This window comes from Borostomias antarcticus (genome assembly GCF_949987555.1).
Source record: "Borostomias antarcticus genome assembly, chromosome: 21".
NCBI classification, from domain to species: domain Eukaryota; kingdom Metazoa; phylum Chordata; class Actinopteri; order Stomiiformes; family Stomiidae; genus Borostomias; species Borostomias antarcticus.
Genome location: NC_140254.1, coordinates 17,999,952 through 18,015,078, shown reverse-complemented (window position 1 = coordinate 18,015,078; position 15,127 = coordinate 17,999,952). Strand labels below are relative to the sequence as shown.

Below are 15,127 nucleotides of genomic sequence, written 5' to 3'. Positions count from 1 at the left end.
CACTAGGCTACTAAATGTTTAAATGCCAGTATGTAGTTTATTGAACACAATCCTCTAATTATATGCCACAAACACTGTTGTAATCTTTCAGTGTGACAAATGTATTTGTGACGACAAGTTCAACTACTAGTATACAATTTTTGGTAGAAACATACTTGAATGAAAATTATATGCATTGTTGATGTCATTCAATATATATATAGATATATATAACTTGTATTAAAACAACTTCTCTTTTGCTACACGGTATCAGATACCAGAGATGGCACTGTGTGGTGAAAAGCAATTTGATCACCACAATATCATTAACTCTGAGTCGTCCTGGCACCAGTATCCGTTTGATGAGTACTGACGCAGAGATGTGAACGCCAACGATCACGCCAAGTAAAAACATATTCCTTCATCTCTCCTCCACAATTACATCATGGGCGGAGGGGTCAGAGTTCATCCATCATGGCGAGCAGGTCCTCCCCCTTGCTGCTGAGTCCCTCTGGCCGGCTGCTGTCCTCGGCGAACTGTCCTGCGATCTGAGCCAGCTCTGTGTTGGCCTGCAGGTCCTGAGACAAAGCCAAGCACATGCCGTTTGATCCATGAGACAGACTGTCCGTCTGCCGCTGCTGTCTGATGCCAGGCCTGATGCGAGTTCAAAGGAGCTTAGTGAACATTGTAACCCCTTGGCTCCACTGTGTCCCGTCAGCGTCAACCGCCACCGTCCGTCAAAAATCAAGAAATGAACCTCTGTGATTCTCTTAACGTCGGACGCAGGCGTCGGACGCAACGCAACAGCTGCAGTGGAGCCGCTGTCATTAATCACAATGGATCCATTTCCTCAGCGTCTGCTGGTCGACGCTGACGGACGCAGTGAGCCGAGCCGTCAGAGAGCAGGAAGACGCACACAAAAACACATGGTGGTCTTTTTTTTGTCAGTCAAATGTTAGATAATCTGTCAATCTGTTTTCTAGACCTTCTGTGTTCATGACGTGGGCCCCGTTTCAGTTTATTGGTTATAATTATTACTTAACTCAGCGCCATCTTACCTGTGTTGCTTGTATATTAATCACTTCAGATAACTCCCCGGACGCTCCCAAAGCTCCGCTGTCAAGAGGAAATAAACCTCCTCATCAAGCCTTGATCATTTACAGCCACATGCATATGAACACACGGAGAGATCATCATCTATGATCCTGCAGGCCAGAGTGTGTTCTCTCATTAAGGGGCGCAGTCACACTTGTTTAAGTTAATATTAAAGTTTATATGCTTGTTGAAGTTAATATTAAAGTTAATATATATTTATTAGTGACGTCACTGGACTGGTTTGCTCTTTTAAGTTTGCGATTTCCTCGATTCCGTCATCCATGTAGGGAAAGGGAAATAATGTGACTTTAATAAGGCTGACATTCAGAATTTAATAATTGAATCCAAATAATATTAACTTATATGAGTGTGACTGTGCCCCTTAAACAAGTATAAAACAAAGACATGCGAAGAGTACAGAACAGCAGGTGGCAGAGAGAGAGAGAGAGAGAGAGAGAGAGAGAGAGAGAGAGAGACTCACGCCTCCTCCTCCTGATCGGAGGTGAACAGGTTGACCCGGAAGCCCGTCTCAGGTCCGGCGTCGGCCCGGTTCTGGACCTGCATCCCCATCAGGCGGGCCAGCAGGTTCAGCTCCTCCTGGGCCAGGGGATTCGGCGTCAGCGCCATCGAGCTGTCCTGTGGCACAGTGAGGATGTACATATCGTCGCTGTTGGGCAGAAACCTCGTATCTCCATTTTGGTGATAAAAAAAATAAATAAAATGTTGACACCAATTGACAGCTGGGACTCCAGCCCTGGGACCAATTAAATGTATTCTAAACGGCTCATCGTATGTGATTTTATGTTAAAAAGCATAGAAATTGGAATGTTCTTTTAAGCATTCTGAAAACCTGCCATTTTGGAGAGAAGATTGGCGTCCAACAGCGACGCTATGCTGAGCTACTGAAGCTTACTGCTCTACAGCAACTCACTGAGTATGTACCAAATGTTCATTACATTATCATTACACAGGACGACAGCTGACTGGAATCATGACTGAGACAGAAATGCTACTAAGGATTAAATGAAGGATACATGTATTCATTTCTTAGAGTTGTACCTTTTGAGAAGAGCTCTTGGATGTGTGAGAAGCCTCTATTGTCCCACTGTACCTGTTATAATACAGACAACACGGATAGACAAGGGGAAGTGCGCTATACAAATAAAGCTTTGATTGATTGATTGATTGATTGAAGTGTTCATACGGTATCTCCACACCAGTTCTGATTTGAGGGTTTGGAAACAAAGTCAAATCAAGGCCCTCCCTTCCAATACAATTATTGATCAATCATCCTTGTGGACCTGGTGGTGTTGGTACAGTAGCTGGGGTCCTTACATATTAGTTCCCAGCCAAGTGACTCTGTCTCCAGACAGCTCAAAAGAGCCCTCTCGGATGGCGTTGGTGTAACTGCCGCCGGCGGGGAACTCCCTGCGCCTCAACTCCTTCCCTTTGCTGTTAAAGATCCTGAGGGGGAATCCAAGATCACCGACCAGCTCTCTCTTTCATGTTATGGTCACTATGCCAACATCACATTAGATTTCCTTAAAGGAAGTAGCTAACCAGATTCAGAATCAGTTGTATTGCCAGGTAGTTTTCACACATACTTGGAATTTGTTCTGGACAGTTGGTGCCAGGACTAGACAGGACAAGTGCAAAATACAGTGCAAAATACAAAATGGTGTCCAAGCTCTTGTGTCACTGCCAAGGGACAGACTGACTACCTGATTAAACCTGGCACTTCTGTCCCAGGAGGCACTGGGCCTGCGGTCGGGAGGACGAAGCGTCCGTCGGGCTTCTGAAATTTATCACCGAGGAACAGTGACACCTGATGGAGCGAAGAATTATTTTCATTTCATAATAATTCAGTTTCAAACAGACACAAAATGTTATAGTTCCGTTTTCAACAAAGACCCATCCAGGCACTTACACGGACATGCATGTCCTGAAGGAAGATGAGCAGCGTTTGCCTGAGGAGTTGTAATTCCCCCTGAGACAAGGGGGTGTACACCTGTAACACACACATGTTACACACAGGGGGTGTACACCTGTAACACACACATCTGCCATCAGACTGAATGCCCAATTAGACCATCACACGGACGTACGATCTGCCATAATGACCGTGGCGTGCCTCTGCAGTACTTAAGCTATACCTCGATGACCTTTCGACGTGTCTCGTCCACTTGGTTGGCGATGCTGGGGGTGTCTCTTGCGAGCTCTCGGACGGCGTCCATGTGGTTGTGCGTGACCAGCAGCAGGTCTTTGGGCCGCGGGCAGAGCTGGAGCTGGTATTTGAACCCCATGACCATCAACTCGTAAAGCTGCGCGGAAAAACAGCACAGAGAAGACGCACGACGCGGCAGTTAATATAAGACTACGAGACAGGCTGGACGACACGGATACAAGTGACTTGTCTTCACTAATAGAAACATCTAGGCATTTATCTGGAACCACACGACTAATCTATAGGGGTTTCGGGGCTGTGTTGCGTACCCTATTAAGGTAGGGTTGAGCCTCACGGCGGAATCTACGGGACTAATCTATAGGGGTGGAGGGTTTTGGGGCTACATGTCGCATACCCTATCCATGCTGGCCGGGTTCAGCCTCATGACGGAGGCGTGCGCCAGGCGAGTGAGCACTGCTCTTAGAGCCTTGTGGGAGTAGAGCTCTTGCGGCTTAAGGAGCTCCGCCATAAACTCTTTGTTAAACATGGTGGCAATGATGTCATTCATAACTATGGGTGTAAGGGGTTAGAGGGGAAGAAAAGAGGAATATTTTTTTACAGGGCTCGGACAGGGGCGTGAAAACAGTCAGCTTGGCTTGAACAGGGACATCAAATGCATGAGCATCCACTCCTTTTCCACACATATTAGTGAAATATACGGCACAGGTAAAACAATTATTACTGTACTGTAATTAAAAGCTATTTTAACGGATATTTTTAGACTGCATGATAAAAGGTAACCTCTACTTGGAGGGGAGGACGGGGGCGGGGGTGACTTTCTAGAGGAATGTGTTGAGGTCAGTCAGTAGCATTAAAACACTCAATCATAAGGGACAGGGATCTGATTGGCTGTATTCATACCTCTTCTTCTGTCAGCCTCTGACCATACACCTGCAACCACGTGGTTTGTTAAAGAGAGAAAAAAGATCACGATGAGAGGTCTATTTTGGTTCTCACGTGGTAACTTCTAATAACCAATTGCCATCAGACAGCAGAGCTACGATAGTGCTAGAGCAATAGCTAGAAATGCTAGCTGTCTGCTATGAACAGCGAACTAGAGTAGCCTACCATTCTTCTGGGAATTATCCTCGGATGTATTTTGAGCTCGGAGGCGCTGGTCCAGAATATAGAGCATTTCTCCACCGAGATTTATAAAAAGCAGGGGAAGTGTCCTCATTGACATCTTCCAGAGCTAACGGGTTAGCTAGTCTAGCTAGCTTTGCTAACCTAGGACTATGGGGAGAGGATGGCAACTGCTAATTGGCTTAACTACAAGGTTAGCAGGCTAATAATAAAATCAAATTGCTGCTGCTTTAAATGTCTTCTGTCCAAGTAACGTTAGTTAGATAAACATCAGTTAACAGCTTTCAAATTGTTAAAGGGGATACTAGTCAACTAGCTCTTCATCTTTCAGGGAAACAGGTGGTCTTGTGTCTGCAACAACCCGAATTGTCTGGAAGTCACATGGTACAGCATAATGCAATCAGCTGCCGTGCTTTCTGTTCTCTCTGATATCTCTTCATCTCTCTACTCACTAAATTAATTTAAAAATGATTAGACTCAATTAAAAGTATAGTTTATTACTACACTGTTTTATTATTTTATTATTTTATAGTTGATTTATTATTAAATTGCCTAGTGTAGTAGTCCTATAATACAAATGATTCTGCCCAGATGCAGTTTTACAGTTAATGAAAGCATATAGTGGATATTTTATATTAACCAGGTATGAATATTATCCAGAAATGTTTCATAGCTTGAACATTACACATCAAAATGAATGACATCGTCCTTTTAAGCCATGTAAGTCTGTTGTAATATGAAAATGTACTATTTCCATAACAGTAAAAGTCCACTTGTATGATATCCACTCAGGTACAATTATGCAAACGAGGGCCTTCTATCTTTTATGTACAAATTTTGTGAACTGAGAATCCATTGAGGGCTCTTTCCAAAAGTTATTCCAAAGACTGCTCCTACACCATCAGCATGATAGTTCAGTTTCTCTAACCAAATGACAATTGAGTGCATTTACAGGTGAGGAAAATTTTATAAAAACTAATATTCTGACATATTTTTTCATGAAAAGTTAACTGTATGTCTTTGCTTACCAACTACATATACAATACACTACTTTTTGTTTCTTTGTTTTGTAAAGCTCATATTGTAATGAGAGATTTTGCTTTTTATATTAATATATCTATTTAAAGGAAAAGTGGACACACTGTAGGAAGAAACCAACATGAAGGTCCGTCTGTACTCCTGTTTTCTCTCTCTGTAAGTAAAACATTATGACTTCAATTTAATTATTTTGCCAAATAGCAGTGGTTTCACCATAGCTTTGCTTGAAAGGATATTATTGAATGTATTGATTGGTGAGTACAATTGTTTGCCATCTTTTCCTCACAGGGTTTTATCAGCATCATGTTCAGGCTCAGAGTCGGGGTTTAATGACAAGTCAACCCTTGATGAAAACACCTACCAGCTGAGCTGGATGATGTCTGTTCCTGATGACACATCCCTCTCAGCAGTTTCCATCCCAGGAACTCATGATAGTCTAACTCTGTATGGTGGACATCTTATACAGTGTCAGGCTTGGACATTGGAGGACCAGCTGAAAGCAGGCCTGCGATACTTTGATGCTCGCGTGGGGCGTTGGATTTTTTCCCAAAAAACTGTTGATGTCATGGATGGTAATATAATACACCAACGTGGCAAGTTCCGCGATGTCCTGAACACCATAAAGGTCTTCTTACGAGATCATGGCAGTGAAACTGTTCTTCTTAGAGTCACACTTGAAGGAATGGACCACAAGAAAACTGCAAAATTGGTTAAAAAGATGATTGAAGGCTCCAAAGATAAATTGTGGACAAAGACATTAGTCCCCCACATGCACGAGGCAAGGGGGAAGATTGTATTAGTGCAGAGCATCAATTTCAATGTTGGAATCCTAAACCACAATACGTTTTCTCCAGAGGATGATAAGTTCAAAAGCTTAGAGAACAAGATGAAGAAAATTAGAAAACACTTGGAGGAAGCAGCAGATACCTGTTCAAATGCTTTAGTACTGACAGACTCCACTGCCACAGCTCTTATCAGACTCAAAGGCCCCAAGGCTGTGGCCAGAAAGGTTAATGACAAGCTGAATAATTTCATAAAGGAGCAGAAGAAAGGCTCTGGAAAACCAGACTGCTTAGGAGTGATCAGTATGGACTTCCCCAGTCCTGACCTCATTAAGAGCATCATTGAGACCAAGCCATGCCTTTGTGACCATGGAGCAGAAACTGAACCAGAACCCACAGCAAAACCTGAGCCAACAGCAGAACCGGAAACAAAACCCACAGCAAAACCTGAGCCAACAGCAGAACCGGAACCAAAACCCACAGCAAAACCTGAGCCAACAGCAGAACCGGAACCAAAACCCACAGCAAGACCTGAGCCAACAGCAGAACCGGAACCAAAACCCACAGAAAAACTTGAGCCAACAGCAGAGCCTGAACCAAAACCCACAGCAAAACCTGAACCAACAGCAGAGCCTGAACCAAAACCCACGGCAAAACCTGAGCCAACAGCAGAACCGGAACCAAAACCCACAGCAAAACCTGAGCCAAGAGCAGAACCGGAACCAAAACCCACGGCAAAACCTGAGCCAACAGCAGAACCGGAACCAAAACCCACGGCAAAACCTGAGCCAACAGCAGAACCGGAACCAAAACCCACAGCAAAACCTGAGCCAACAGCAGAACCGGAACAAAAACCCACAGCAAAACCTGAGCCAACAGCAGAACCGGAACCAAAACCCACAGCAAATCCTGAGCCAACAGCAGAACCGGAACCAAAATCCACAGCAAATCCTGAGCCAACAGCAGAACCGGAACCAAAACCCACCACAAAACCAAAGAAGAAGAATTGTCACAAAATAAAGAAAAAAAAGCCAGAATGAATAGATGATAGACAGAATTCAGCTCTGTACAAATTAAATAGGCAGGGAATGAAACTTGTATTTGAAATAAATACCCTCTATATTTGTATGTGCTTCATATCCAGCTTCATCTTGTTTTCAACATCTTCATGTTATTATTACCTGCCCTTTGCACTTCCCTTTATATGGTGAAGTAAACCAAGACATCTGGACATCTACTTGATTGAGTCAGCAGGTAGCACTGTTGTATGTATGTATGTATGTATGTATGTATGTATGTATGTATGTATGTATGTATGTATGTATATATATATATGATCTTGATATATCCATATGAACATATGATAAGTACAGTTTAGTATAAGCCCTTAGAAGTAAATTGTAAGTAGCATTCTTAGACAGGCTATGTGTAGGCAGACCTGAAAGCCCAAACGTAACAATATCAAAACGACTGTAAACAACACTTAACAGAATTAGGTTTATTATTACACTATTTCATTATTATTGTATTGTTATTCAAATGTATTATTGTATAATAATAATAATAATAATAATAACTGAGATAGTAAAAGTAAATTGCCTTATAAAAGAGAAATTAAAAGCAAAACATAAATTTCAACTTAGACATAATAAAATAGAAGACCATGAAAAAAGTACAGTAAGATAAAATAGAATGGTATAATAAAATAAATACGAAACAATAAAATTAGAAAAAAGTGAGAGAAAAAAGAAATCAATTAAAAGCAAGGTCATAAAAGTAAGTTTTGAGCTGCCTCTTAAAACTGTCAACCAAGGTTTCTTGTCTAATGTGAGGAGGGAGCATGTTCCAGACCCTCGGTGCATATCTACTGAAGGAGCATCACCGTGCCTCTTGCTGTTTGACAGAGGCACCCTCAGCAAACCAGCAGAGTGAATTGGAACATACTCCGACAGGCAGTCTGACAGGTAGGAAGGTGCTAGACCATTCAAAGCTTTAAACACAAGTAAAATCATTTTTAAATCTATCCAAAACGTCACGGGGTGCCAGTGCAAAGATGCTAGTATAGGAGTAATGATCTCTTTTCTTGGTTTTAGTTAGAATTCTTTCTGCAGAATTTTGAATAAGCTGCAGCCAAGCAATAGTTGTTGTTTTTTCCGCAGACCAGTATGAAGTGCATTACAATAATCAAATCGTGAGCGTACAAAGGCTTGAGTAAGTTTCCTGGTATCCTCAACAGAGAGGTAAGGTCTGACTCTTGTAATGTTTCTCAGATGATAAAAGGTTATCTTAGTATTGTAGATATTATTTTCAAAATTAAGGTCAGGGTCAAGGATAACACTCACGTTTTTTTCACTTTTGGTTTTACCCTTAGAGACAGATTTCCGAGTTTACTTATTACTTCATTCCTTTTGGCGTCTGTGCAAACAATAAGGACTTCAGTTTTTTCTTGGTTTAATTTAAGAACATTGCCATTCATCCACTGCACAGTACTGGAAAGGCAGTTAAGCAGAGGATGTAAGGCATCTTTGTTGGTTGGTGCTACAGTAAGATACAAATGGGTATCATCAGCATACTGTAACAGTGAAAATGAATCCCATGCACACGGATTTCTCCAAATGGGAGCATATATAGGAAGAACAACAGTGGACCAAGGATCGAGCCCTGAGGAACGCCATAGAGGAAGCATCGCTTCTTCAAAACATAGTCAACAAGACACAGTAATTTCTGTCTATGAGGTAAGCATGGAACCAGCTCAGTGTAGTCCCTGAGAGACCAATCCAGGTTTCCAGTCGGTTCCCATGATCGATAGTGTCCAACGCAGCACTCAGATTATGAAGAACGAGGGTATAAACTTTATTTTCATCTGCGCTCATTCTAAGATTGTGTATGACTTTAGTGAGTGCTGTATTGGTGCTATGTCCACCTCTGAAACCAGATTGAAACTTTTCATAAATATCATTATAGTGTATTTATTATTAAATAGGCTAGTGTAGTAGGCTAGTACACTACAAATGATTCTGTTCAGATGCAGTTTTACAGTTAATGAAAGCATATAGTGGATATTTTATGTTAACTGGGTCAGAATATTATCCAGAACTCCCGTTGACTGAACTTTTCATAACTTGAACATTACACATCAAAATGAATGACATTGTCCTTTCAAGCCATGGAAGTCTGTTGTAATATGAAAATGTACTATTTACATAACAATAAAAGTTAACTTGTATGATATCCACTCAATAACTGTCTCAACCCATTCTGGGGGCAGGTACAATTATTCAAACGAGGGCCTTCTATCTTTTATGTACATTTGAGAACTGAGAATCCATTGAGGGCTCTCTCCAAAGGTTGCTGCTACACCATGAGCATTACAGTTCAGTTTCTCTAACCAAATGACAATTGAGTGCATTTACAGGTGAGGAAAAAATATAATAACCTAAACTAAATTAAAAACAATTATTCTGATATATTATTTAATGAGCAGTTAACTGTATATCTTTGCTTTTGATACCTGTAACCATAACTTACATATAATGCACATTTTTGTTTCTTTGTTTTGTCTATTAAAAGGAAAAGTGGACACTTCATTGGGAATAAACCAACATGAAGGTCCCTCTGTACTCATGTTTTCTCTCTCTGTAAGTAAAACATAATGACTTCAATTTAATTATTTTGCCAAATAGCAGTGGTTTCTCCATAGCTTTGCTTGAAAGGATATTATTGAATGTATTGATTGGTGAGTAGAATTGTTTGCCATCTTTTCCTCACAGGGTTTTATCAGCATCATGTTCAGGCTCAGAGTCGGGGTTAAATGACAAGTCAACCCTTGATGAAAACACCTACCAGCTGAGCTGGATGATGTCTGTTCCTGATGACACATCCCTCTCAGCAGTTTCCATCCCAGGAACTCATGATAGTCTAACTCTGTATGGTGGACCACTTGTACAGTGTCAGGCTTGGACATTGGAGGACCAGCTGAAAGCAGGCCTGCGATACTTTGATGTTCACGTGGGGCTTTGGACTCATTTACAAGAAACTGTTGATGTCATGGATGGTAATATAATACGTGGCAAGTTCCACAATGTCCTGAACACCATAAAGGTCTTCTTACAAAATCATGGCAGTGAGACTGTTCTTCTTAGAGTCACACTTGAAGGATTGTTCCAGAAGAAAGCTGCAATCTTGGTTAAGAAATTGATTGAAGACTCCAAGGATAAATTGTGGACAGAGACATTAGTCCCCCACATGCACGAGGCAAGGGGGAAGATTGTATTGGTGCAGAGCACCAATTTCAATGTTGGAACCTTAAACCATGATACGTTTCTTCCACTGGATGATACGTTCAAAAACTTAGAGAACAAGATGGAGAAGATTAGAAAACACTTGGAAGAAGCAGCAGATACCTGTTCAAATGCTTTAGTACTGACAGACTCCACTGCCACAGCTCTTATCAGACTCAAAGGCCCCAAGGCTGTGGCCAGATTGGTTAATGATCAGCTGAATAATCTCATAACGGAACAGAAGAAAGGCTCTGGAAAACAAGACTGCTTAGGAGTGATCAGTATGGACTTCCCCAGTCCTGACCTCATTAAGAGCATCATTGAGACCAAGCCATGCCTTTGCCATGGTGACCATGGAGTTGGACATGGACACCTTATCGAACCTAATTCTGAAAACCCAGCAAAACCTGAACCTGAGCCAGAAGCAGAACCTGAACCTCCAGCACATCCAGAACCTGAGTCTCCAGCAGAACCAGAACCCCTAGGAGAGCCTGAGCCTGAACCCCTGGCGGAACTTGAACCCCATGCAGAACCTGAGCCTCCAGTTCAACAGGAACCCACAGCCGACTCTCAACCTGAGCCCCCAGCAGAATCGGAATCTGAACCTTCAGCAGAATCAGAACCTCCAGCAGAACCTGAACCCCCAGCAGAACATAAACCAGAACCCTCAGCAGAACCTGAGCCTGAACCCCTACCAGAACTAGAGCCAACAGCAGAACCTGAACCCCCAGCAGAACCTGAGCCCCTAGCAGAACATAAACCAGAACCCCCAGCAGAGCCTGAGCCCCCAGCAGAACCTGAACAGGAACCCACAGCAAAACCTGATTCCCAAGCAGAATCCAAATCTGAACACTCAGCAGAGCCTATGCCCCCAGCAGAATCTGAGCCAGAATCCCCATCAATACCTGCACCAGAACCCCCAGCAGAACCTGAGCCCCAAGCAGAACCTGAATCAGAACCCCTGGCAGAACCTGAGCCTCCAGCTGACACAGAACTCCCAGTAGAACCAGAATTAGAGCTCCCGACAGAACCCGAACCTGAACCCCAAGCAGAACCTGAGCCCCTAGCAGAACCAGAACTAGAGACCCCATCACAACCTGAGCCTGAGCCCCCAGCAGAACCTGAGCCTCCAGCAGAGACTGAACCAGAACCCACAGCAGAACCTGAACCCTCAGCAGAACCTAAAGCAGAACCTGTGCCTGAGCCCCCAGTAGAACCTGAACCAGAACTCCCAGCAGAACCTGAGCCCCAAGCAGAACCTGTGCCCCAAGCAGAACCTGAATCAGAACCCCTGGCAGAACCTGAGCCTCCAGCTGACACAGAACTCCCAGTAGAACCAGAATTAGAGCTCCCGACAGAACCCGAACCTGAACCCCAAGCAGAACCTGAGCCCCTAGCAGAACCAGAACTAGAGACCCCATCACAACCTGAGCCTGAGCCCCCAGCAGAACCTGAGCCTCCAGCAGAGACTGAACCAGAACCCACAGCAGAACCTGAACCCTCAGCAGAACCTGAAGCAGAACCTGAAGCAGAACCTGAAGCAGAACCTGTGCCTGAGCCCCCAGTAGAACCTGAACCAGAACTCCCAGCAGAACCTGAGCCCCAAGCAGAACCTGTGCCTGAGCCCCCAGCAGAACCTGAACCAGAGCTCCCAGCAGAACCTGAGCCCCAAGCAGAACCAGAACCTCAGCCCCCAGCTGAACCAGAACCCCCAGTCAACTTGGAACCTGAGCCCCCAGCAGAACCCAAACCTCAACCCCCAGCAGAACCTAAGCCCCCAGTGTCAGGGTTTAGTGACAAGTCAACCCTTGATGAAAACACCTACCAGCTGAGCTGGATGATGTCTGTTCCTGATGACACATCCCTCTCAGCAGTTTCCATCCCAGGAACTCATGATAGTCTAACTCTGTATGGTGGACCACTTGTACAGTGTCAGGCTTGGACATTGGAGGACCAGCTGAAAGCAGGCCTGCGATCCTTTGATGCTCGCGTGGGGCTTTGGACTCGTTTTCAAAAAACTGTTGATGTCATGGATGGTAATATAATACGTGGCAAGTTCCACAATGTCCTGAACACCATAAAGGTCTTCTTACGAGATCATGGCAGCGAGACTGTGCTTCTTAGAGTCACACTTGAAGGATTGTTCCAGAAAAAAGCTGCAAAATTGGTTAAGAAATTGATTAAGGACAACAAGGATAAATTGTGGACAAAGACATTAGTCCCCCACATGCACGAGGCAAGGGGGGAGATTGTATTAGTGCAGAGCAACAATTTCAATGTTGGAATCCTAAACCACGATACGTTTTCTCCAGAGGATGATAAGTTCAAAAGCTTAGAGAACAAGATGAAGAAAATTAGAAAACACTTGGAGGAAGCAGCAGATACCTGTTCAAATGCTTTAGTACTGACAGACTCCACTGCCACAGCTCTTATCAGACTCAAAGGCCCCAAGGCTGTGGCTAGAAAGGTTAACGACAAGCTGAATAATCTCATAAAGGAGCAGAAGAAAGGCTCTGGAAAACCAGACTGCTTAGGAGTGATCAGTATGGACTTCCCCAGTCCTGACCTCATTAAGAGCATCATTGAGACCAAGCCATGCCTTTGCCATGGTGACCATGGAGTTGGACATGGACACCTTACCAAACTTAATTATGAAAACTCAGCAGAACCTGAGCCCCCAACAGAACACGAACCTGAACCCCCAGCAGAGCCTGAGCCCCCAGAAGAACCTGAACCAGAACCCCTAGCAGAACCTGAGTCCACAGTAGAACCTGACCCAGAATCCCGGGCAGGACCTTAGCCTGAACCCCCAGCTGACTCAGAACCTGAGCCTCCAGCAGAATCGGAACCTGAACCCCCAGCAGAACTCGACCCTGAACCCCCAGCAGAACCTGAGCCTGAGCCCCTAGTTGAATCCGAACCTTAGAGCCAAGCAGAACCTGATCTTCCAGCAGCATAAGCACCCTCGTCAAAACCAAAGAAGAATTGTCACTCAAAAAAACCCTGAATCAATAGACAGAATTCAGCTCTATACAAATTAAACAGGCAGGGAATTAAACTTGTCTTTAGTTTAACAAAAATAAAGTTCATTGCCATGCAGTTTTACAACGTATTAGGAATTTTCTTTCGGACGAGGTGCATAACATATAGACAACATTGGACAGGGTGCAGCGACGAGACAGGACAGTACAAAGACAGGACAGTGCAAAGGGCAAGTACAAAATGCTAGGACAAGCTAAAGAAAAAGAACAATGTACACAAAGTAGTGCAGTCAGTATATATACAGTGAGTATGCAGAGTGTAATGTGTGAGTGAATGTGTGTATGTGTGTGTGCAGCGTAATGTGTGAGTGAGTGTGTGTATGTGTGTGTGCAGCGTAATGTGTGAGTGAGTGTGTGTGTGTGTGTGCAGCGTAATGTGTGAGTGTATTTGTACACCATTCCAATACAGCCACATTTGATTTAAATATGTCAACACTCAATATAGCCTAAACAAAATATAGACCTCTTCTGGTTGACACTACAAGGGAGTGCATGATCACTGTCAATATCAACCAGAGATATAAACAATGGCAGTTAATAGTGACCTGTAATGGGACATTACGGTATAATCTGCTATCTCCAAAATGTAATTGACAATCCCATAATTACATGGAAACAGCTCTGGAGACGATCGCTCACTGATAGAGCTATAGGCAAACAATACTTAGAGGTTCCTCTTGATTGAAGGATTGCATGGCAAGTCCCCTAGAGGACATGCACGATTCAAAAACAGAAAGGTTTTATTTTAAATTAAGTTTTTTGTTGGCTGTTGTAGCCACAGTAGGGCAAGGCATGTGTTGGTGTCATTGTTTCTACTGATTTACTGTAGGGTACATACGTATATAGTTTACAGTGGTGTTCTATGTTCAATTCAATTCACTTCAAACCTTTATTTAGCCAGGGGGAACCCATTGAGACCTGGGTCTCATTCACAATGGTGCCCTGGTTACAACAGTCAGTGAGCAGTGCAATAAACAACCAATACAATCATATTGATGCAAACAAATAAACACTCATGAAAACAAAATAATTGATTTACTGTACATGTAGTTTACAGAACACCACTGTCATAATATTGTAGTTGCAGTGTTTCTCCTGACACACCTCCCTCACAGCCGGCCATAGGACTAAATTCACGGAAAGAGTGACTCATATCTCATAAATGCATTCAAGCATTTCGCATGATAGGCTTAGCTAACAACAATGTTCTCACATGTATATGGGCTATCCAACAGGCTACAGAAGAATGGCCCCAACAAAGTCACGGAAAGAGCACGAGGAGGGGAAAGCCTATTCCACAGCGGTGAATGAGCTGCCCTCTGACGTCAGGAAAGCAGAATCGCTGCCCATCTTTCGCTGCCGCGGCTCAAAACTCACCTCGTCAAGTATTACCACCAGGATCCTCCATAAGCACCGATTTTGTATTTTTATTATTCACTTTGCCTTAAGTACTAGATTATGCTCCACTTGTTTTAGAAAGGAGATGCACTTGTGAGTTTTAGCAAGTAATAGCCTACACTGACTTTTCCTAAATGCAATTAGGCTACTGTAAGTGGATAAAAGCGTCAACTAAATTACTGTAATGTAGGCTATCCTTACGTATAA

General features: G+C 43.3%; 1 protein-coding gene across 1 annotated transcript; it reads right to left on the bottom strand.

Moving 5' to 3' along the window:
* Positions 1 to 437: 437 nt before the first annotated feature.
* oscp1a (organic solute carrier partner 1a) lies at positions 438 to 4,481 on the bottom strand (the record flags this gene model as incomplete). The annotated part of the gene is made up of 10 exons (XM_084455027.1): positions 438 to 633; positions 1,556 to 1,710; positions 2,134 to 2,185; positions 2,410 to 2,538; positions 2,796 to 2,899; positions 3,002 to 3,082; positions 3,228 to 3,395; positions 3,654 to 3,808; positions 4,160 to 4,189; positions 4,367 to 4,481. 10 exons carry the CDS (start codon positions 4,479 to 4,481, stop codon positions 438 to 440), a joined length of 1,185 nt encoding a protein of 394 aa, XP_084311153.1.
* Positions 4,482 to 15,127: the final 10,646 nt, after the last annotated feature.